The sequence below is a fragment of the Protomyctophum bolini genome, assembly GCF_963924005.1.
Source record: "Protomyctophum bolini genome assembly, chromosome: 7".
NCBI lineage: Eukaryota > Metazoa > Chordata > Actinopteri > Myctophiformes > Myctophidae > Protomyctophum > Protomyctophum bolini.
Window position 1 is genome coordinate 27,345,084 of NC_137868.1, and position 25,958 is coordinate 27,371,041.

At 41.4% G+C, this 25,958-nt stretch overlaps 1 protein-coding gene across 1 annotated transcript in view; it reads right to left on the bottom strand.

Moving 5' to 3' along the window:
- Positions 1-8,099: 8,099 nt before the first annotated feature.
- Positions 8,100-25,958, bottom strand: part of mtbp (MDM2 binding protein) — a 43,457-nt gene continuing 25,598 nt past the window's right edge. Inside the window, exons 14-23 of the mRNA XM_080768024.1 lie at positions 19,912-20,076; positions 19,553-19,646; positions 18,793-18,951; positions 17,565-17,663; positions 16,662-16,934; positions 15,451-15,611; positions 13,473-13,585; positions 11,188-11,301; positions 9,996-10,061; positions 8,100-8,958 (exon numbers count right to left, since the gene is read on the bottom strand). Coding sequence (XP_080624150.1) covers positions 8,920-8,958; positions 9,996-10,061; positions 11,188-11,301; positions 13,473-13,585; positions 15,451-15,611; positions 16,662-16,934; positions 17,565-17,663; positions 18,793-18,951; positions 19,553-19,646; positions 19,912-20,076 — 1,283 coding nt within the window. The 3' untranslated portion in view covers positions 8,100-8,919. The remainder of the gene's footprint in view (positions 8,959-9,995; positions 10,062-11,187; positions 11,302-13,472; positions 13,586-15,450; positions 15,612-16,661; positions 16,935-17,564; positions 17,664-18,792; positions 18,952-19,552; positions 19,647-19,911; positions 20,077-25,958) is intronic.

The following is a 25,958-nucleotide window of genomic DNA, read 5'->3' on the forward strand; positions in this document are numbered from 1 at the left end:
GTCCTCATGCAGTTCACATCCAGACCAGGTTTATGAAACAACAGGTCCTCATGCAGTTCACATCCAGACCAGGTTTATGGAACAACAGGTCCTCATGCAGTTCACATCCAGACCAGGTTTATGGAACAACAGGTCCTCATGCAGTTCACATCCAGACCAGGTTTATGAAACAACAGGTCCTCATGCAGTTCACATCCAGACCAGGTTTATGGAACAACAGGTCCTCATGCAGTTCACATCCAGACCAGGTTTATGGAACAACAGGTCCCCATGCAGTTCACATCCAGACCAGGTTTATGGAACAACAGGTCCTCATGCAGTTCACATCCAGACCAGGTTTATGAAACAACAGGTCCCCATGCAGTTCACATCCAGACCAGGTTTATGGAACAACAGGTCCCCATGCAGTTCACATCCAGACCAGGTTTATGGAACAACAGGTCCCCATGCAGTTCACATCCAGACCAGGTTTATGGAACAACAGGTCCATGCAGTTCACATCCAGACCAGGTTTATGGAACAACAGGTCCCCATGCAGTTCACATCCAGACCCCGGTTTATGCGTTTAAAAAAAGTGGTCTTTAGACTGGGATCCCATAGATAAATCAGGATAGCAGTAGAGATGCACGTGGTGAGGAAGGATAACTGAAATTGGAACTTTGAGAATAATCACTGGTAGCACAAGCCAGGGGTAGGCAACCTTAGGCACGGGTGCACAGGGGAGGGTGATCACTGGCACACTGGCATAAGTGTGAGAGAGATGATTTTTGGTTTAAAATACAAATGTTTAAAAAATATGTAGTAAACTAATTTAGGTTTCCTCAAATCTGTATGCAATCCGACAGTGCAGGACAAGGCAGGAAGGGTGCGATAAGTGGTTTTTCCTCTCTAGTAAGTCGCGGCAGCTCATCAAAACCCAGGAGCTAAACCATGGGGGGGTGTTCTCGTTGGCTTTGGTGGTAGAGCGCTTCTTTCGTGCACAGCATGCAGTCCTGACCTTCACACTTCACAGACACACATGACTGCTTAAATTAGACATCCTCACACTGATATTTCACAGCAACTAGTGCTGTGAATCAAGATTACAAATTTCATTTCAACCCATAGAAATGGGTCTCGGTCCAGTGTTTGGGAACCCCTGCCCCAGAATCTACAGTAACTACAGTAACACACCCGTATGATGTGACGGGCGCTCTTATCAATGTACATCATCATTATGTAACGATTTGCTCTGACACATGACGTAAATTCTCCATTCATTGTCAATGGGAATTGAATCTTTGTGTAGGACAAACATAGCTGACATGCCTGCCATTCACAGAATCAAGTTATCTCTGAAATCACACAAATTGAACCAATAGGACCTGTAGCCATTTGGTTCTCTCTGAGTTGCAAATGGTTAAATGAACTCTCAGGATTTTACTGTGATTGTGTCCACAGGAGGGGAGAGGGGGGGAGCCGGTCCTCTACAACCCTTTTCATTTATTCTATTTTGTTAAAACAGTTGCTGTCTCAGCTCCTCAGAGGGCCTTCATTAATGTCCCTCCCCTTGATGTCGTGCCCTGTGATGAGAATCGTCTGAGTACAACTTGTCTTGTCACAACAGGATGCTCAATTTAACTTCAACATCATTGAATATCCTGATACATAAATGATTCCATCGTCAGTTCTTGTCATCATTTGATAACCCGAGGGCCGAGGCACACAATGGTATGAATGCATATGAATGCAATCGCATGGTCTTCAAGATGTCCAGTTCTCAGGGACAGAAGAGGAATCGAAAGAATAACCTTTGTAAAGTGTGTGTGTGTGTGTGTGTGTGTGTGTGTGTACTGTGCACATGACTGCATATCACTTACTCTAATAGCTTGGTAGTTTAAGTTAATTCATTATTACTGTCATGCACACACTTTCTCACCCCTAGTCTATTTTAAAGTAGTTATTGTGTAGAAAGTGTAGAAAGACAAGAAACCTGGGGCAGAGGGGGTAGACATGCGATACAGTGGGAGTTGGATTCATAACAGTCCTCGCTACTCACAATACTGTAGTCAGCCAGTGCACTAACTGGATAACTCCAGGCATCCCAAACCTGAACCCTCTTCTATTTTAGTTTATGATCAGGTTCCCTTCCCACTACAGAAAGCAGCTGTGTACTGTTGTGTGTGTGTGTGTGTGTGTGTGTGTGTGTGTGTGTGTGTGTGTGTGTGTGTGTGTGTGTGTGTGCAAATAAATGACAGTGAGAGGCAATATAAGGAAATGTTTTATGAAGCCATGCGCTGTATGTGGGTGGTTACAGTGCTAGGATGTGAGTATCTGTTCTGTTGTCTCAGTCATTCGTGTTCTGTCCTAATTGTATAGAAACATGTCTCCCAGTGTGTGCATGTTTGTGTGTGTTGTTGAAGTAATTTGTCTTCTAGTATATCATTAGATAATAAAAGAGGAGGGCGGAGGATCTTGCGTTCGCTCATCTGTCTGCAAAATGTTGTAAATTACCGTAATAACTTCAGACGCATCATCCCTCCCAGCCTAATGGCATGATACATGTCAAAGATCAGGTTCAAGCTGCCCATCCAGTGCATGGGAGTCTATAGCCAGTTGCAATGCTTGTGTCCGTCCATCTCAAGTCAGAAGGCTATAGTGAAATTCCCATTGCAGATCATAGTTGATAATCTATGAAAATAATATTCCTTAGCATATCTCATATCTGGATCCATGACAACTCTATATTTGGGCGTAGCTGCTTAGGGAACTCATGGTTATGGCAGTCATGGATTAGAGTGAGTGACAACAACTGGTACCACCCACCTTAAAACAAACATGGGTAAAATGTCCTTCTACAGCACTGCCACCTGTAGTGTTGTAAGACTCGAGTCCTTGACTCGTCGTCTCATTTACTCTGTCTCGTCTTGCCATTAATTTGACTTGGACTTGACTGTCTCAGACCAAGGGACTCGGGACTCTTCCCCCCGGAGTCCATTCAAGTCACGAGTCACTACAATTGCTTTGTTTAAAACAGGCATGACAATCAAGGCAAAAGGGGCGCTAGCCCTTCCTATATCCAGTTGGATGGTTTGTGTAAACACAAACATTAGATTCCATTGACAATGAATGGCCAGTTTTGAGTGTTTGTCCTAACACTAACATTGAATGCCATTGACAATGAATGGCCAGCTTTGAGTGTTTGTGTAAACACAAACATTGCACAAACAGAGACAATGAAGACGAAGATGCACAGACGCAAATTGTGATTGGTGATTAACCCGGGTGTGTGAATCTGTTGTGTTTGAATGCTGTTCTGTCTAATAAATATTCAATCAATCAATGTCGTGTTGTTGTACATGGTCATACGCAAATATTCTCTTGTATACATTCGCCATCTTTGACGTAATAGTCACAGTGTTAACTTGATTTTTTAAAAGACACTGAATTTATAGTTATGGACAAGTTTCATGAATTCTTGACATGGCTCTTTGGGTCCCATGTGTAGCCATAATTCTATGAGTTGGCAGATCATATACAAGAAAGGAGGTAGGGGATGAGGTCTAAAGAAGTGAGTTTTCAGAGTTATATGTCTACAATGTGGTTCTTTGGGAGGACAAAATGGGAGCAGGCACCCACTTAGTCTATATAGGAGCGTATCATATTCTGGTTGGCTGACACAAGCAGGTATTGTGTATGTGTCCAGGGATTAGGTGTTAGGCTGTCTGAGGATAGGTGACAGTGCTTTGGAAGAATGTGTTAAACGTCTCCCAGAGGAATGCTTAAAAAATGCTTTTGGGAACAGATGGCTCCAAGGCTGCAGGTGCAGTGACAATTATATACATCTGATCGTTGCTCTTCAATATTAATGTGCTGTTGTTGAAAACTCTTAGTCATCACAAAAAAAAGTTAGGTGTTGAATTTGCTGTCATTTTTGCGGAACAAAAGCCACAATGCCATTCACAACCTGCCTCAGTTATATATTACACCACAACAACAATGTTGTCACCTAAACATTTATTGAAGGTGAAATAGTGTGATACAGTATCGTAATGACCGTTTTTACAGAGTGTTGACACTGCATTCTGTCACAGAAGGTATCCCCCTTTCTCCACCTTTAGCTTTCAACACAGCACTTCCCCAAGTATTAACATTACAGTCATATGTTTGTGCCTCAAAGATTCTGGGGAAATTCAAAGCAGAATGCTTTTTGAAAATAAATAAATAAATAAAAAGCTAAAGGCTATAAGTCACAAGTGCTGTCTTGAGATTTTAGATTTACCGGTATTTACCGGTAAATCGTATTTTATTGTCAACATGACAAACATAACAGTCTTGACTTTCTTTTCTCTAGCTTTAGTTGAGACTTGTTCTTAATCATTAAAACGTCTAAGATTATGGGAGCAATGTGAGAGTGGTGCACATTTTGTGTCCTTTGAAATGACACAAAGTGATGTTATATTTATATTATGTTCTGCTTCTATCAGAGACGTGGCATTGAGCATCAGACACATACAGTAGCCAGGCTATATTGTGAAGACTGTCCCAGCAGTATGAAGATGCAATTATTGTAAGAACCTTTTCCCAGTTGAATATTTCTAAAGAGATGTTTGCCGATTTCATGGTTGTGTGGGTAGAACTCTTTCAAATAAATTCTCTTGAAAAACACAATCAGACCTAGGTCTGTTCAGTGTTTAACCTAGTTACACAGACAGAGTATAAAATAGTCCTTAGACTATGACAGACAGTAGTATGTTTAAACACTCGGATAAAACCTTTGCAACTACACACCAACACCCACATTGAGAGTCCTGCAGATACATTGATTGCAGTGAACTGCGATACATCCTATCTTGGTGTTTATAAATTAAGGCCACCCTCCCAACTCACCTCTTTCAACCCTATCACTTTAGAAACTCATTAAAATTGTCAATCACATGAAATCATCATCATGCCCCCTAGATAAGATTCCCACCAACTTCCTGAAGGAGAACTTGCTGATGGTTGCCCCTAATATTATCTCCAATATCAACTGCTCTCTGTCCACCGGCATATTTCCATCCAATTTAAAAAATGCCTTAGTCCAACCTCTATAGAACCCCCTAGTTTTAAGCAATTTTAGGCCCATCTCCAAATTACCATTTTTATCGAAGATTTTAGAATAAACTGTGGCGTCCCACGTACAGGGATCGATTCTGGGTCCTGTACTTTTCACAATTTGTGAATGATGTTGCCAATTGGCAACATCATTAGGAGTCATGGCATCCAATTCCATAGCTATGCCAACGATACGTAATTGTACATCCCACTAAAACCTGGTATTACAGGAAATGTACGGTGTCTACTTACATGTCTCTCTGACATAACAAATTGGATGTCACAAACTGTCCTTAAACTGAATGATTCTAAATCAGAAATGATCATTTTCGGTCCTCCACACTCCACCCTCTCATTCCACTCTGAACTCGTCACTCCATCTGCAAACATTACATTCAGCCCGCAACCTGGGTGTTTTCTTTGACCCTGACATCTTCTCCTTTAACACCAAAGTCCAGTCCTGCTACTACCAGATTAGGAACATTGCTAAAATAAAATAATTTTTGTCACATGCAGAGTGCAGACCTAGAAACCGTTATACACTCCTTCATTTCTTCACGACTAGATTATTGTAACTCTGTCTATTCCGGCATGAGCAAAAGAAATATAACACGTCTCCAGATGGTGCAGAACTCTGCGGCACGCCTACTCACACCAACACACGAAAACGTGAGCATATCACGCCAATCCTGGCTACCCTACATGACCTGATGAAGATCAAATAGATCGAAACGTTGTCAGTATTTAAATAAAGAACGTCTTGCTATTACCTGTGGTGTGCGGGCTCCATCCAACCTACCCTACAATGGCTCCCTGTGAGCTACAGAATCGAGTTCAAGGTTTTATTGATCACTTTCAAAGCCCTACATGGACTAGCCCCCAGCTACATCACGGACATGCTAAAACCCGTGCGCAGCCTCAGATCTGCAGATAGGGCCCTTCTTGTTCCACCTACTGTATAGCTCACCTTGTCACCCGAGATGACCGGGCTTTTGCGGCCCGTGCTCCATCGCTATGAAATGCCCTCCCCTTGGCTCTTAGGCAAGCGGAGACAGTGCCCGCTTTTACATCTGTACTGTATGTCAAATGTCATTTCAGTTTTATATGTATGTAGATATGCATATATGGATGTGTGTATGTATGTATATATATATTCATTTATTTATTTTTCTATCCTTGATGTGTTTTGATGTGATGTTATGCTTTATTTCTGATGTTCTTTATGATTGTTGTTTTTAATCCTGTCTGTAAAGCACAAACATAAAGCTATGTTTGGAAAGGTGCTATATAAATAAAATTCATTCATTCATTCAAGGCCACTGGAGTCTAGGTGGTCGAATCAAGTGCATACGGCTTTGTCGAGCATCTACTGTATATGAACCATAGACTGTAAAAAATATGGACAAAGCGTTCCCCGGGTCTAACATGGACGTAAAATGAAGCCTGTAATTCCTTGTAAGTCGCCATATTTCTAGATCCGTTTGGGCCCAGCTGGCCATTGGCTGGCTCCGTTTGGGCCCAGCTGGCCATTGGCTGGCCCAGACAACGAGGCGGGACTTCCTCCCTTACTCTTCGTTGGTGTTTATTTTGACTGAACGGGGAGTGGCTCCCGTTCATAGACTGTAATGGTAGCCACGCCCCTCAGTACATACGTGACTTTATGGTAATTTTTTTAATAAATGGGACCATCATTTTCCAAAAAGAATATTATGACATGAGAAATGAGACTTTAAACTAGTGACTGGAAGCAAAAAGTATTCATGACCATGTTTATTAAGGTAATACAGTCTAGGTGAAGTTGGGCCCAAATACATGGGCCTCTATGGAGCTATGGTTTTTTTTGGGCCCAATGACAGCGCCACAACAGGCCATTATATGAACTTTCAGGAAGTCCCGATTTCCTTAGTGGCTTCACGAAATATCCCCCTGATATGAACATAATTGTCCCATGTTTGGAGATGGGAAACCGGGCGAGGAGGGGGATTTAATAATCTATAGTAAAATGTCAAAATTAAGTATTCTTTTAGGAGATATCTATGGACCACTGACAATATTTTGGCTCTTATCACTTTATACAAAGGACAAACCAGTGATATCTATTATTGAATATCTGGCTGTGCATATTAAGTAGCCTAAAGAAGTTGAGAGCCATTTAAGGTTGTCAAAGTTCGCATGTAAAGTTGTTCAGATGTTTTCATTTGTTTTGTTCTGTTAAAGCCACACAATGTAAACAAACAGGAGGATAGAAGGGTGTATACCAGTTTAATGAGGTGCTGCTAACCTTGGTAAATACGTCTAAAAGTGAAGAAGAGGCAGCACACGCATAGCCACGATGCAGGATAATATATTAATACCAACACAAGTTCTTCTTCAGGGATGGAAGTCAAGTCACACAAGATACCGACAATCATTATGATAATCATCCCTTCAAGAACATTGTGTTTTGCCACTGAGACTAAACAATACAGCAGTAATCTACTCAATTATCAACATATATATGAATCCCATGAGAACAATGAATAAATAAATCAACCGTACGCTCAGCCAGACAGGTCCCATAAAGAGGCTGGATAAAACACACAATCACACTTTGAAAACCTGTGCTAAAGGCTACTTTATTATAGAGGTATGGAGACTAGTTTCAGAAAAGCCACAATGCGAGGATATCACTACGTTTCTGCATCCAATAATTCTACAGTATAGTCAGCAATCTGTCACTAGGTTTAAGTATCACATCTTGTCAGCACACTCAGACAGCTAGGCAGGGTTCCTCACCTTATAAATCTGTACCAAGGACAAATTAGTGTTAATTGATGATAGTCGTCAGTGAGTTTTAAGCACCATACTGTGTTGGATTGCCTGTTGTGTTGTCTGTATAAGAATAAGGAACATTTACTTCTAATCAGTTATGCTATACATACAGTAGTTCTGAGAGACAACAAATAATTATTGCCAATGACCAAGATCCAAAAAACATTTTATTGTTACAAACAGTAAAACAAACTTACAATGATGTTAAAATGCACACATTTAAAATTTAAAATAACTTCAGGATTTAAAATAAAAAAATAAGTAAAAGTAGTGTGTAATTAAATTAAATAAAAAAGGGAGGCATCAAATAAATTCAAAAGGTATGCCAGCGATAGGAGAAGATTATCTGTATCCTTGTTGTCACACAACCAGTACAGATTGTGCCAAGTATGGATTTCCTTTAGTTTATCCCCCACAGCTCTGTTGAACACTTTGGCTTAGGTTTCATGGCACGCTTCAACTGGTTGGCAAGATATTACAGTGTTTGGACACAAGTCAAAACACACAGACACCAATATAACGCCAGGAATCAAATAAAGTATTAAAGTTAATGAAATCATGCTAATCAGTCTAATCATTCACCACTAATCAGTTTTAAGATGAATGCAGATTTTCAACCCATCTGTGTTCAGAACCCCAAGTTGATGATGCTATGAGGAGGCTTGTTTCATGGCTGCTAGCAATACATGAACAGCGCATCTTTGTGGACTTTGTGTAAAAGCACGGACATGTTATTTGCCAAGTTCAGAACTGGCAACACTACAATTATAACAGCCCATGTGAATGTAAACACTCAGTCAACTGATATAAAATTCACACAAGGTTCACTATCCATGTTACCTGAAAATGGATTCTCTTTCAACCGTGAAAACAAAATATGTCTGCGAGAACAAGATAATGAATGTGAAAAAGAGTTTCTTTTGAGAGAATGGCAAATGACACAGCATCCAGACACACAGAGCTACTGTAGTGACTTTCTTAGATTCTTTATCAAAAGTCCAGCATTTGCTGTCATCTCTGTCTTTCTTCTCATCACTTACTTGAAGCCTTTTCCAACTCCCAGTCAATGACCTAGAAGAACAAGAGGAGAGATAGTGATTGGAGGTTTATATCAGCCGGCCCATGTGGCATAAAAAGCAGTTCAGTCTATCTATATTAAATAGATTTACTGGATAATAAGTTGTGAGTTGTTCTGAAATGCACTGTAATTCTGCAAACTGTTAATAAATATTTCAATCAATCAATCAAAAAACGCTGGTCCCGAGAAACCGAGATTAGCTTACCTTTGCAATCGATGCCATGCCATCCCGAGATTTGTTTTATTCCCCATAATCCAGGAGAAGAAATTGAAATACCGTACGGTCTTTATGTGCATTATGGATCGTAATGTGCAAAAAATGCGATATTCAGCGCTTGATTTGAACTTAGATTGACTTAGTTATGATAAAAAAACCAGATCGCTAGTAAGGAAAGGCCTAGATCCACTACGGTGACCTGACCGACGTTCACGTCCGCTTGCTGCTTAGCAGAAATGGAAATAGACAAATAAGCTGGAATAGTTGTCTGGCTACTGTAGACTAGTCTGGGGAGGGTGTAGAAGACAACCACATGTCTTCTCTGTAACATATGGAGGGTGTAGAAGACAACCACATGTCTTCTCTGTAACAGATGGAGGGTGTAGAAGACAACCACATGTCTTCTCTGTAACAGATGGAGGGTGTAGAAGACAACCACATGTCTTCAGGGTGTCACATTATGTAGAACAACAGGGTATGCCTCCCAGTTTCCGGAAACCTAGGCCAAACTGTAGGAGTCGCTAGTGCAGTGACAAAGAACACCATCCCTGGGCTGGTTTCTCAACCATGAACACAGCCAATTCTGTTAGTTGGAGCATCAGGGCAAGCACGAGGCACCATGGAGAAATGGAACCCCAGTGTTCACAGTGGTGGGCAGGTACTGGACCCCTGCACCGCCTGGACGAGTAGAGCAACCTGAACAGGCTAGTTATGAAACTGGCTCCGTCGTTGGGGTTTCCCTGGACGGGTTGAAGAAGGTGACAAAGGTGCGTATAACGAGGAAGCTGAACGATACCATGGACAACATGTTACCTGTTTTGCGTTAATGCTGGCTGCCTTCTTCATCTCCTCATGCAGTCCCCGAGAAGTCTTCAAGTCCTGTAACAATCAAATGAGGAGGGGAGAAGAGTAACTCATTTTTTACCTTTAACACTAGCATGTCTGAAGTAAAATCAGACACAAGTAGCATGTGCTTAAATTCACATTTAGAATTTTTTTCAGATGTCAAAGATTTCCGAGATGATAGAATGGTGATGGATGATGATGGTCATGGAAGGGGAACCATCTGAAAGATTCATGGGCAAAGATAATCAACTTCAAAATCTAAAAAAAATGTGTTAAAGCTGGACCTCATTTCATTACACACATAGAGAACACATGTGGAAGACAAAATGAAAGGCAGTCACAACAATAAGGTTCTGTACGTTTGTCAATAAGTATAGCTACAGTTTTCAAGGATTAGAAAAAATAGACAAAACCATGAGAAAAACCCACACGGTTTGGCAGCAACTTAACAACAATTTAGTTAGTTCGTTTCTGACAAAAAAAACAACAACATGTGGTTGAAGTAGGTGGTAAAAACAGCTTAGCTAGCTATCCATGTAATCTTCGAGATTGAACATTTGTATTGTAAAATCTTATAAAAGTACATTAGAGTAAAATTCTTTAGTTTGGATTCCTCAACATTTGATTGATTCGTGTCTGTAAAGGTTCTTGAAAATGTTCATCCATTCCAGCAATTTTGTTCATACATTTATTGAACAAAGGCAAGTTATTTCCATGGCACTGATTTCAGAAGTACAGAATGAGTCCCATAACAAATGGTAAGAATTCCATGTGCCCCCACTGTCCTTAAGCTATCTTTCCACTAATTGACTATACTCCAAGGCTCTGCCTGAAGAATGCTTTTTCTATCTTTATCAATGTGACAGTCCACATATAATATGTAATAGTTTTAGCAAATACTGTTTTTGTGTAAAGTTTATAAACTTAGTAAAGTACAAATGAATAGTAGGTAGACTGTATATATTTTCATTATTATGAAATGAAATGTTGAAAAGAACATTAAATATAAACGCTGATGTCCAAATATTGGCTCCCACAGTGGTGGAGCCTGCAGTCTAACTAGCCCCCTGACAATTTGACGAAGATAAAAGGACAGGTACTACAGCGGACAGAGCTACAGTAGTAGTGCCTACAGTATGTGTGAAACCAAGCTACTAACCTTGAGGTAGAATTTGGAGATTTCAAACAGTTTTTTGCTGCAGACATTGAAGCATTTATGTTCAGCAGTGATCCCATGATGTTTCAGCGTTTTGGCTACTACCTCCTTCAGCATCTGATGAGAGGGGAGACACAAATAAGGTGAACTGTACGCTCAAAGTAGAAATGTAAGTTGGTTATGTATACAAATAAATATATGTGTATACGCACACATTGCACATGGAAAACATTAAGTGGAAATGTCATAAATTATTACGAGGAATCATTGGTGCCATTCAGTCTCAATGGGGTTAGGAGGGCTGCTTTGGCCTGAATAAACGTCCATCATTATTATCCAGAACTCATGTTCAGGTGATAAGCCTGTTTGCATAGTAATCAGACCAACCCAAGGTCTTTCAGCTGGGGATGCAGACTGTGATGCATGTGGGGAAGGGTATCAGTGTTTGGGTGTGGATTATGTGTGAGCATACAGTACTGTACGTGTAAAGTACGAGAGACAGAACATGCATATAGTAGGTGTACGTTAAGTGGAGGCGAGGAGCAGGTGAGCAGGGTGATAACAACTTACAGTTCTGGTGTATCTTTGTAGTAAATTGCAATTCTGTCATTTCAGTTTAACAAATCATTATAAATAAGTACACCAACTGAAACAGTCCTACCTATACTCACTATTTCCCCTTAATATATTGTTGTGAAAACATAATTCACATTTTCTAATAACTAATGTGTAACTACAACTAATATATCTTCAGACAAGCATTTGTCACAAAGGTATTTGTGATGCTATGTATATTATATGAAATTCAGAGATATTGCCACATTTTCTTTAAACTTATTTGGTGGGGTGATGTGCAGATTTGGTGAAGTTATTACGCGTACTACTGTTGCTACTATAAAACCTAAATGTACCCACCCATTGATGCCTGGTGCAATGTATACGTTGTTCTACCTTTGACACCGGTGCGCTCTCTGTGTCTCATCAGCTATTGCTATACATGTAGCAACATAACTATTTAAAAAAAGAATTAATCTGAATTTGAAGGTTTTTAGAAACCTTAGGCCCTAGAAGGCCCTATGATGATCTTATCTCGTCTCATCTAATGTAGATCACTGACTAGGTGCAGCTGTAGAGTAGCCAACGGTATATAGGGTGACTCATTATGCATGTCTCACTTTCTACTGAGAAAAGTCCAACATGGACTGAAATGCACTTTTAAACTCTATGGACCTTTACACAAGCTTTACAGAACTGTAATGTCTGAAATAGAAACATTTAAAATCCAGACCTTAGTGTGAACCCCTCTTTTGTTCTCTGCTAGTTCTCCTTTGGTGCATGCAGCGTTATGATAACATTAGGGGAGACAGAGGGGATGAAAGAGAGACAGGCAAACTGTCTGTTGGTGATTTGTGAATATGTGTATATGTGTATGTGTGTGTTGATAGAGAAGAGATAAGATAGTGACTAGTTTTCAGAGGCAGTGTCCTTGGAGCTCGCCACTGGCAAGGTCTGTTGAGCAAGACGCGGAACTTAAACTCCTGTTGACCCTGAGATGATACAGCGCCCACCCCCCTCAAAACATGCCTATATGCAGTGATAATTCTTCATTCTATGAAGCATAGCTTGAACATTTTGACAAAATGTCGCTTAATGGAGAAGGTTGGGGTATTCTTGAGGGTCCAGCTCAAACAGTCTGGTGAGTCAAACTAGTGTGTCTTGGGATTTTGCGACAACCACCGTTACCACACATTATTGTGTACAACTATACAAAGTCATGAATTCATTTTTAATTGACTCACTGATCAATACTACATCAATACTGTGCACAGTAATTTTCCCAAACTGAGTTGTGAATTCTATACCTGAAATGTTTTTAGTTTTCTTTTTCTTTTATTGATAGATTGAAAGCAGGCTGACAGAAAACGGGGAGAGAGACAGGGAGGTAAGCAAAGGTCGCCCGGGGCCGGGACCAGGAGTCGAACCCGCAACACACTGCCAGGCCGGTCCACCAGCCCAGGCGCCCAGACGGACACACCGAGTTTGAAAGTGTGAGAACTAGAAGGCTTAGAAGGCTTCGGCCTCAGTTGGGTTTTTTTTATCCTGTTTTGTCCACCACCGATGCATCATGCATTTTAAAAGGTTAAGATGCAATGGTATCATAGCAGTGTGGTGAAAACATGAAAGGGATTGGATCTGAAGAATTATAATATGACACACACACACACACACACACACACACACACACACACACACACACACACACAAACACAAACACGGCGTCCTCTTACCCTGTGGTGTTTCTGGGAGCGTGATTCCGTGGCAAGTTTCTCCTCTGTCTGTCCCGGAGATGTCTTCTGCTGAGGGAGTCTAGGTTTGTCAGCAGTGGAGGGGTTCACTAACCCTGGGTAATAATATAATATAATAGAAAACATTTGAGAATGTGATAGCATTGCATTTTAATTAAGGAAATCTGATACATACCGGTAATAAAGTTTGATTTGGTTTGATCTAGGTGCACAAATCAATTTTCTTTTGCATGTCCAGGTCAACAGTAAGAGCTTACTGGTATTGCCATGGAGACGGACACATCTGACAGTGCTTCCTAATAACTTGTGCATTCATTTTGGTGTGCTTGCAAGGCTCTTCCCGACTTCCTCAATATCCCAGTACTATCCACTGTGTTACTATCAAATATCAAAAGTCAGAAAAGAGAAAAGAAACAAGAAAATAAGTGGAAGAAACGCGCGACTGCTGAGGTAATGTGTAAACTCATACACTTATATTCATCATTCTAAGTCTGGTTGATATTATTCGACAGACCAGAGACCCCAACCTCTTACATCTAAAACAGTGATTCTCAACCTGTGGTACACCGACGATCCCTCTGGTGGTACGCAGAAGAATCTTCCCCAAAATATAAAATGTTGGAAGGGGGAATAAAATAAAATATAATAAAAACATAATATTATAGAAATACTTTGTTTTGTTTTTTGGGCATTTTATGTCTTTATTGATAGTTAACATTAGACAGACAGGGAATGAGGAGAGAGATGGGGAATGACACGCGGCAAAGGCTGTCGGGCTCGGAAGTCGAACCTGTGGCACGCCGTCTGGCTGGCTTGGCAGCCTAGGTGCCCAGACGGTTGAGCTAACCGCCCGGGCCGAAATACTACTTTTTAATGAAAATTTAAATATACATATTATCACTGAAATTTTATTTAAAAAGTTTATTCTGGAGTAGTGCGTAGTCGCATCCCTGTTATGTAGTTAAATGCGGCGCGAGTCAGCGACGATCAAAACATGGCTGGCGAGTTAAAACAGCAGAGATAAATAAATATATTTTTTGTTGTTACAATGAGAATGGGGAACTCTCAGGAATAGAAGTTCTGGGAGGATAATATTTCAAGCAGTGTGGTGGATTCAGAAGTTGAAGAAGAGGATGACAGAGGACATGGATTTGAACGTGAACCACAGTGAGCAGGAACACATACAGCACAGCGGGCTCCGCCATCAGTGGCAATAAAAGCACTGCTCCTCGCAGCACTAAGCCAAACAAATTCACGAGGAAATATGCCCTTACAATTGGATTCACCTGGAGTGTGACAGAGGCAGACCTCATACCACAGTATGTTATGTAGTAAAACACTTAGTAATGATTCTATGAAGCCCTCGCATCTCAAAATGGCATCTTCAAACTAGACACGCAGAGCGCAAAAACAAACCAATTGCAATCTAATACAATCCAAGAAAATTATACAAACTGAAGGAGGCAATGTCCACTGTTCTAGCTTTTGCGCTTGTGTTTGCACTTGAATATTACTTTTATTAATTTAACTTACTGTGTGTTTGCAGGTGTTCTGTATGTTTTATTACTTTTACTTGCTGTAGTGTTTGCAGTGCAGTAGTAGTTTGTTTTCATGGTGTGTTTGAATGAATACCTTACAGTTTGTGTGTGTGTGTGTGTGTGTGTGTGTGTGTGTGTGTGTGCGCGCGCGTGTGTGCACGTGCATGCGTACAGACTACAGAGACAGAGAGACAGTTAAAGTGCCATATGTGAAGAATAAATTCTTATTAGGAATAAATGTGCCTCCTGTGTGATAGCTGAATATGGGGTGGTACATGTGTATGGGGTGGGCAGGAAGTCTACTGTATTTTAACATTAAGTTATAATGGTGGTACTTGGAGAGACATCTTTTCTGAGGTGGTAATTTTAAAAAGGTTGAGAACCACTGATCTAAACCAACAACTCCAGTCCTTGTGGCTTACCTGAAGATGTCCGTCTTGTAACTGAGGTAGAGGATGACACGGAAGAGGAGGCTGACTGACTCCTGACTGGCTGCTGTCGTAGTAACTTCACAGTGGGATGAGTTCCACTGCTGGCGCTACTCTGAGAGCCCAGAGAATCACTGCTCTCTGACTTGGGCAGCCTAGCACACGCACCACAAGCACACGAACACACACAGAGCTGAGCATTGGTGATTCTAGAATCATGTGTGACAGATCGCTCGAGGGGAACCAGGGAGCACACTCATATTATCTTTGTTCTATTGTTCTTATTCTGCCCAAATCTACTACTTTCACCTAGAAACTTCAAACTTTAAAATGCTCAGCCTCTTTGGGAATTGTCGGCTTGTTTTAGAAGTGTTGAGAAGTCAAAGGCTTTCACTTACAGACTACATTCAGCTACATTTTGAGCCACTTAACATTTTGATATACTTTTAAAAGTGTTTTCAGGATTTGCAATACCAACTAAGGTAAAATGTCTTTGTTCTATCTAGTTCAATGTGTTACTCGACAAACCATGACGGGAAAATACAAAAGTTTAAATACACTCCTTGTATTCTAAAATGATAATATTAGTGTGCTGACTGTCACTCATTGTCAGAACTGAACCAAAAAGAGATACACAGACTGTCTCATTATACACAGAATGTCTCATACAGTCTTTGCCATGTCATACATCACCAATCGATCAAACATAATGCAAACAAACAGAATACAGGCAAAAGGTGTGTCCTGACAAAGTAAGAGCATTTGAGTGAGTGAGAAAAGACAGACGATTAATGAACGTATGAACGTATGTATAGAGCAGCAGCTGTACTCAGCTCAAACAAGAACTCCTGCCTAACACATCTAAAAGCAAACAGTTCCCGTTCAGTGTCTGGAATTGCCCTGATGCTCTCCTTACATGTCGCTGCTGTCAGGCAGAAACCTTGTATCTCCAATTCTCCATCTTTCAAAGTAGGTTTTTTTTCATACTACAGTGTCACACCAAAGTAACAAAGTATCAAATGCTTCTGACTAAATCATAACTACATTGGATCCATTGGAACACAAGTTATTTTTTCCACTTTCAGAATAACAAAAGTAATTTTTTACGAATATAAAAGGTTTCCACCTGACAGTGTTGTTATGTTAGCCTAATACAAACTTCCAATTTGTTTGTGATTATCTCCCACATGCACATGCATGCACACCTCTTGCGAGAATGTCCTCCAGTGACATCTGCATCCCAGGACATGCGTTTGAGACGCGCCACGTCAGCATTCTTCAGCATCTCGCCGTCTGGGACACTCCCCGGCTCCGACAGGACAGCGGGCGAGGGAGCAGGGCTGAGGGCGAAGGGGACGGGACACGGCTCCTTGGAGCAGGTGGTTTGGGTCTCGTAGCGAATCAAACGGGACTGGAGGCGTACGAAGCCCCGGTCTCTGTCCAAGGGGCAGAGACCCCGCTGGTCATCCAGGCAAAACCTAAAAGATAAAAGAAAGACTTAACTGTAAGTACCCTAGAGGAAAACAATAACAAAGACATTTCTAGTACTGGTCTGAGGCTGGTCTCAACATTCAAAAAGTTATGTTGGTGTAGCGCTGGGCGACATGGACAGATTTTTATCAGTCCAGTTTTTCTAGTCCAGGAGCCGCTAATTTCTGACTTAACCAAGCATCTCGTTTGGGATATTAACGCTTCTAAAGAGAGATCAGACTCGACAGCGAGGGGTAGTAATAGAACATTATACCTTCCGGTTTTGGGGGGGAATGGAAGGCGGTAAAATCTGCCTATCTGCATGGCACTCTAGCACCTTTATTCTGAAGAATTCTGGCAGCATCATACTGAGTTAATGCTTTTGCCAAGTTAATATTTCAGCAGACTATCTTTTTTACATAAACTACGAATTTAACTACGGCTTTCTGTTAGCCGTTCATGTTCTCAAACAAAACGATCTATTATTAGTTAGTCTACACTGTCAGCAGGCTTAAAAAAATAATTCATTATTTTGTACCACTAACAGGCTTTAAGAGAAAGCTAACAGCTTAGCATTGCTTGCTAAGCTGTTAGCTCTACTCGACGTAGCCCAAGTGCTCTGTTGTGAAGACACTTACTCTATGCCGTGGTAGTGGGAGGCTGAAGCCTGGCTGAAAGGCAGCTGGCTAACCTTCCTTGGAGTTAGCTCTGGTGTTAACTGGAATACATTATCACTTCTGGGATGGAGGGAGAGAGGGAGGGAGATGGGGGGGGGGGGGGGGAGAGAGAGTGAGAGAGAGAGAGAGAGAGAGAGAGAGAGAAACAAGAAAAAAATAAGCTTGAGGTGGTAGTCCATGGGGTTAGGAGAGAGGTGTATAATAAGGGAGTAGAGGAAATGGAGCAGAGGAAGACAGTCAATTAGATACACATGTGATTTCGTTCTGCTTAAAGACCAGGTTCTGCTCTCTTCTCTGAGCACGATTAATCGCACAGAGACCAACAGGACGACGTTTGGCTAACAGAAACGTTATTACAACTAATTGATGAAAACTCTGCATTAGAATAACTTATTCCCTGCCCCCATTCTAGCCCCTATTGTATTCTACCAGCCTGAATGCATTTTAGCCAGGCAGGCTGCAGGCTCGCTGTCGACAGCTGATGAGCCTAATCAAATCCTCATTATGGACCCATCAAATCTGTCGTCCCCCCATTCGGACACAACTCGTAAACAAACTATGTGATAAAGCCCAAACAGATGCCAAGTATGTCCGCGTTTGTATATCTGCCAGGGTTTTGGGGTGCATAGGGTATATCTATATTTTTGTTTGCACAAATTTATGAGGCTGTTTTAATGTCTAGTCGTCATTCTGAAAGTATAATCTTTGTCTGTCCCTTAGTCTGTGTGTGTCCATCTGGCTGCCTACATACTGTACAGCAGTGTTTCCCAAACATAGGATCGGGACCCACATTTGGGTCGCGGACCAGTTCTTATGGGTTGTGACTCATGAGTAAACATTCCTTTTTTAAGGTTTAAAGAAAATGAGGGGGGAATTTTTTTATTTCCAGAAATCATGAATAACTAGTCCTTACCCGTTCTGAATATATGACCAGCAAATGATGTTCGCCAGATGGGGCAGTAGAGAGCACTCTCTACTGCCCCATCTGGCGGAGTCAGGTTAATATAATGAAGTGTAGGCTACAGACAGACAGAATGACTGACAGACATTTTTCGGTGCATTTATATGAATAATAATAATAAAAAAAGCGAATGAAAAGCTATCTAGCGACACCATGATACTATGTGAGCTTATGTATCTTTTGGGTGTTGAGCTTAGAGGTTTGGGAACCATTGCTCTATAAACGTACCCTCTCAGGACAAGCAGTGGCTGGAGCTCCCCAGCTGGATAACCATCAGGTGTGAAGTGTTTTAAAAGTTCTCTGGCGTCCAGCAGGGCAGAGGAGGTCTTTTGGCCGTCTTTAGGACCCAGTAGACCATCACTAGAACCTGGACCAGACAGACCAACCCTGAAAGAGAGGAATTTTATCATTTATATACAAAATAATTGTGTACAGTATTTGTGTTGTTGGTGATAGACTTTAGTTGTCGATACATCCTATTGTAAGAGGGATATACAGTAAGTGTAATTGTGTTGTAAGGTGAATATATACAACACAACTGTCTACCATGACTCACAATATTACAAAAATCTCACAATTCAATAAAATGATTGACTACACATGCCCTGGTCAGATGTGCGTCATAAAATGAATACCAACAAACACATTACAATTATGGAAACGTGCCTCCATTGAGGTTTGGCTGAATGTGAAGTATTATTATTTTGGTTTATTTTAACAGGCGTGGCCAAGAACAACAGAACTGATGGGCCAGAGTCATCTACGTAGCTCATTTGCATCTGTGGTCCCACTCCCTGGACAGGAAGATGTTAAAGAGCTGTGGAGATCAAGCACAGCCGAGGAACATGAACTGGGTTTGAGGACAGCACAGTCCACAGAGCTGCACACATGTCCAGGTGCAGTAACTGTGAATCAAGTATGATGAGCAACAATAGCTCTTTAATGCATAATAAAAATTATATTCCCAGGCATTGTAAATTTGATTTACCTCTTCTTCTGTCGCCTCCTCTGCAGGTTCTCAATGTTGTGGAGGACACTCCTCTCTGGCCAATCAGACTGCTGGGAGGAAATGCAATCCAGCTCTGCAGTATCGGGGAGAAAATATCAACTGACACTAAAGCTTAGTGTCAACGTGACACGTTGTGAGATTGAAGATCTGCTATTTTCGGCGAAGAGATTTGGTGCAGAGAGGGAGGGCAGGGCGGGGGACGACAGAGACGACTCTGGTCAACTAAGTATTAGTATTTCTAAGTACAGAAGGTTTTAAGTGGTTAAAATGTGACTAGAATAGAATACAGAGAAGCTCGTTATACAATACAGGGTATCTGTCCTTGTACTGTACCCTACCTGAGGTCTTAGAGGCCATGCTCTCTAGGACGTCCTGTAGCCGGGGGGCAGTAGCAGGTGCAGAGGCATCATTCATCTTCAGGTATTGCTCTCTGGCCAGGTTCAGTAGGACCTTGAGGTCATTTACTGGTATGGTGGCTGGGGTTGATGCCTCTACTTGCCTCCCTGGACAAACAAATACAGACTTCTGTTCATTCTGGCAGCCTGGACAAGCAAATACAGAAAGCTTTACATTTTGGCAGCCATTTTAGAGTTTTGTTTGTGTTTGTTTGTCAGAAATAAGCAAACACTTTGGAAATTTGTTTCAGTCAACTGTGTCATAATTTTGGATGGAGCACATCTAAAAGCTTCCAGGTTCCAAGCTTCACCACCAGGGCAGGTGGTAAAGTCAGATGAGCGCACCACAGGGAGCTCTCTCCCGTCTCTGCAGGACATTTGCTAGAGCAGGTGCTTGAGCAGTGCAAAAATAATTATGATTGACAAACATCATCCTAGCAACAAACTCTTTGTGATGATGCGAAATGGAATTGCCTGAGATGCCTCAAAGCCAGAAAGGCTCAAGACCTATTTTTTTCCCCCCCGGCAGCTGTCAGAGGCTGAGAGCGCTAAATGAGGACATGGACAAAAAACTAGAAACATAGGAACAAAAAAATAACTAAATGGAACAGACAAGTGACTCTCATTCTATGTACTGTATGCATGCCTCCATCTTGCACATTTCATTGAACACTGCTGCTATATATTGTATCTGCACATTATACCTGCACATTTTCAAAACTGATGCTAAAAGATTGTTGTCCTAAGGTATAAAATATGACAAAAATAAACTACATACACAAATGACTATACTCACATATAGTCATTCAGTACAATCAACAGCTGAAGCAAAATTTATGTTCATCACTCTTTCAATTCCCAATACCAGCTGCTATATTACTACATATTTATATAATCATGCACATGAAACTGTGATTTTATACCTGCTGTTATTCAACGTGTTGTTTTTTATACCTGATGCTCTGTTGTTAATTATTTTAACCATGTCACTTTTACCAAGCACATGACACTGGGATTTTACTTGGTTATTTGTATTTGCTTGATGTGCATTCCACCTGCCTATCATAGTGCCTTTCATCTGTTGCCAATTTTAAATCATGGATGGTATTTTATTTATAAAGGACTTTGCATCCTATTTGTCTGGGCTTTATTTTATTCCTTTCTTATCTATTCTCTTTCCCAATTCTAACGTTTACTGTAACGGCAATGTTGAAAGCTTGCACAAATAATGATTTCACATTTTCACCTTTTACACCAGTTCTGATTATAGTATAGACAATATCTAAAAACAAAACAATATTTTAGTTAAGTCATCTTGTTCATGAACTCTACCAACATACAGACAGAAACAGATATGAGAGAACAGTGTATAGGCGCCGAAATGGCTGGAACAGAACTGAACAGTAAATGAAGTTTAACATTATATAAATTTACTTGGGACCCATCAAAATGTTAGCAGAGAGATTAGGGAAACACTGATCTATGATTATGTTTAACATGTTGACATGTGATGTGTTAAACTGTCTGCTATGAAAAGCGACCATTATGCTCTTAAAATGACATGGCTGACTTGTCACAGTCTTAGGTCACATTCATACCAGAGAGCTTTGCTGCGATTAAAACGAATCCTGCTGCGCATTTTCAGAAAGTGCACTTCGTTTGGCATTTGAATCGTAATGCGTATCAAAGAACCGCATTATACTCCGAGCAAAAACGGGGGTTTCGCTTCGCTTCCAATCGCACTTGATTACGATTCGGTGCAGGTGTGAATGCAATCCGCAGTAAATAAAGGAAATGAAGCAAACAATGTGGCGGGTGAGGAGCTGAACACAGTTGGAGACGGAGAAGGCATATTTTACGCAGCGCAAAGATGACCCGTTACCGTGGATAGACGTGGTCGAATGAGGAGACTGAAGCCCTGATCGAAATGAGGACGAGTACATTAATCAATTGCTTAAGAAAACACAAACACAGCAGTGCAGTGTAATAGTAGCCTACAGAATATTCTGTCTGTCTGTGCGTGCCGTAAACATGGAGTGCTGTCACTGTGTGGGGACTAGTGGGGAGTAGGAACTTTCATCTCAATAAACGTGTAAACATTTTGCGCTGCTGTTTGTTATATCAGTGCGCTCAGCGCTGTGCCTCCATGCCCAAAATAACAGTGTGTGGCTGCGTGCGTATAGTGAGAGAGCGAGAGAGAGAGAGGGGGGGTCCAGTCCCAGACGGCACGACACATGCACGTTATGAGTATAATTATATCACCATAGATTTCACTGTGTAGGCTAGTTTATGAATGGAACACATTGATAAAGGTCCCCCCTGATGCGTTTCCAATTGCTGCGAATGACAGTGTGAAGGCAAACCGCAGCAAATTAAATATGCAAGAATCCCAAATTCTCCGCCCATACGCATTGAGTCTACCGAAGTATTAGGTGAGAATGTGACCTTAATGTGGCTTGTAGCTGGGCTGAACAGTAAGTAGGAACAGCCACTCTGAGACAGAGAGAGTCTATACTGTAGTGTATACACAAAGAAATAGAGCCCGACTGATAAATCTGTCCGGCTGATATATCAGCCATTATTAAAAAAAATGATGGCATCAGTGTCTGCAATTATGCACCAGATTTTTAACCACTTTCCGACCATACGGTATCACTGTAGCTAGAAAAATGTGAAAGGTTTACCATTTTCAAAATGAGCAGATCTAAAAGCTCACGTGTCGCAAAGCATAGATCGGCTGTTTTAGAAAAATGTTCAATAGGACTTAAGTGGTTAAAAGAAATAAAGGTGTGTTTATATGTATTTTATACTTGTTTACTTGTTCTTTGAATTAAATAATTGGTAGTCCAAATAGGCAATTATTATGGCGGCAGCGTACCACATGGGCCTGACAGAAAATCCCAGGATTTATTACCCACAGGCTGAAAAAAGTAACTTTAACCCAATCAAAGTTTTTAAATTGATTAGAAAATGTTGCACTTTTTGATAAATGTCATAACATCAGTAATTAGTGGGCTAGGACTCCCCAAAATTGTGAACGGCATCGATCGGACCCAAAACTCTGGCATCGATCAGAAAGACTGCACACACACAGCTTCCATTTGTATGCTCAGTTGATGAGGTACACTTTGCCAAAGAACTTCTCACTTTAAATTGCCTATTCCCATTTGATGTCGGAGTGGTAGAATTGTGATGTGTCTCAATTATTGTTTCACTTTTTTGACTGCTAAAGGGAACAGTACAATAACAATATGTCTATGCATGTCTACAGACTTTTTCCTGACCATAGACAGCTCATAATCAATGTCATTGTTGGATAACAAAATGCTTATATAAGGTGTGCTTTTGCCTCAAAACTTTTTGGTAATAGCATTTCCCTTCCACACTAGTATTCCTCATTATCACCCATTGTATTTAGTCTGTTTGGGAACTTGTACAAGGTTCAAGGTACTTCATTGTGTACAATCTAAGTGTGTGTGTGTGTGTGTGTGTGTGTGTGTGTGTGTGTGTGTGTGTGTGTGTGTGTGTGTGTGTGTGCCCAATGTAGCAGTGATTGGGTTGCTAACTTGCTACACAGTGCACACACAGTGATGGACTGTGCAACAATAGGACAACTGTGTGACATAATTAAGTAGTGGTTAATGAAAAGATAGATAGATGCGGCCGTAAAGCCTGTGTGAAGTGAGGGGCGCTCTTATCATCATACATCATCTCATTCTGACCAATCACAATTTGCGTCCTCACTTTTGTCTTCAATGTCTGTGTTTACACACTTTTGTCTTCAATGTTTGTGGTTACACAGACCCTCAAAGCTGGACATAGGAGGCTGCGGATGCACCACTCAAAACGATTCAGTGTCAAGAGGGACTTCCAGGGCACTCTTCCCTGGGCAGGGGAATCAGGGGGAAGCCTCTGGTCCCTGCCGCATGTTTACACACAGCAACTATCTTAGACAACGACCCGCCCCTGCCTGCCTCTGATTGGCCCTCCTCCCACTACTAGTAGGAAGAAATAGGGCACCCGCGGTGCAGGGCATTCTCACATTCTATTACAGCCAGAAAACCCCTTTCTGGCAGCCAGCTGGGTAGCATGGCTCGTTAGTCATTAGACTCCCAATCCACAGCTACCGGGTTTGAATCCTGCTGCCATCACTATTTATATAACAACTGTAGACTTGTTTTTTGGCCGATAAAGTATAGTTTTAAACCAGGACGGAGGGGCACCGTCTCAAGTGAACTTGAGCCACCGAGACCACCGAGCGTGCTAAAGTTGTCGTGTCGACATTGCAAAGTTCGCTTGAACCGGCTCAGCACCGTTCGAGTTGCAACCCGATATGGACAGAATAGTAAATCATCATCCCCCAGAGTCCCGCAAGTAGGGAAAGTCACGAAGCATCCCACAAAAGCATTACACAAAGCCGACTATGCTCGCAAATGTGACACATGACTAGAGGCGAAGAAGTTCCTCATGTGTCACAGAAAGGGACATTCAGTAGGCCAATCAGAAGCAGCTTGGCATTAAGTCTGTTGCTTTATGTATACATGTGTCCCTGCCTGGTTGGTGATTCCAGCTCCTGATGTCACCTACAGTATTACTGTATAGGTTTTTCGTGCCGACGAAAATGAAAGCCTAGGTATCGAGGCTACTGTATGACTGGAGTGTCCGTACTCCCAGGGCAGCCAAGGGGGCTTAAGTTTGTGCTGCACGATTCTTGCTCAAATGTGAATCTCGATTTACCTCCACAAGAATTGATATCACGATTCTCATTTTTTCCATGAAAATATTTATTTTCTTTAGTCGTTTAGTAGTTGCTGAACATTACTACATTCAACGTGCTTGATTTAAAGTCTCTTGTGGCAAAAACACAATGTAACATAATGTAACTAAAATCAATCGGACAGCCAACTAGTACTGCACGATTCTTGCTCAAATTTAGGAATTGAGATTGCAGAGGTGTCTGAATCTAGATTTCGACCTTTTTCAATGAATTAATTGTACAGCACTAGGCAAAGCATTGACGTGCAAAGGCCCCCTGGCAACACTGAGTATGGACACAGGCTACAGCACAAGCTGGAATCAACGACCAGGCAAGGACCAGGATGTATACCTCATACAAGTCCCCTGGCTTGTATGAGGAAAACAGGACAGCAATAATAGTCGGGAAAAATGAATATTGTCCATACATTATTTTCCATTTTCCATACTTTTCCAGACCTGGAAAAGTATCAAATTAAATTCCATACTTTCCATACTTGCGTAGGAACCCTGCGTAGTAAGACCTCTCCCTAAAGGCGAGGTCGCGTACACGCATGCGCCTGGGTGACAGCAGTCTGCTGGGCGAGCACTGGCGCTTTGGAATGGGAGGTCAGATCAACATATCTGCCTGAGTGACAGCAGACTGTCAAAAGGGAGACATCGAAGAAGAATGATGGATGGGGAAGGATCAACATATGGAATGTCAGAACAGGTCAGCTCCATACATGGAGATCTAAGGTTTTTTTGTACAGGGGGAAATTGAAAAAACAAATAGATTAAAATAAGGTAAAAGTATATGTTTCGGTAGTGAGAGGTGAGAGGAAAGATATTCCATATGACTGTGCTTTTATTAAATGTGTGTCCCTTAGATGTGGTGCAACATGAATATGTTCAAAGTTTATCCGAAATAGCATACAGTTTCACACAATTTCCAAACCTGAATTTGAACCAATTCGGTAGAATGGCTCATACCTGTATATGTGTGTGCTCTATTTGATTGCATATGGGAGACAAAATAATGGGAGTTGGGGGAAGAGAGCAAGCAAGAGAGAGGGGAAGATATACATTCAGCAAAGGTCGTGAACTGGATTCAAACCCATGACATAGCAAGTACCACTGTAAGTGACTTAGCCCATCAAGCCTTAAAACTCTGTCGGAGTTGAAGATGACCCCCCAGGCGCGGTGGTGTCAGACTGGATAATGACGTGAAGTGAGGGGCTAATTAAGAAGGAATG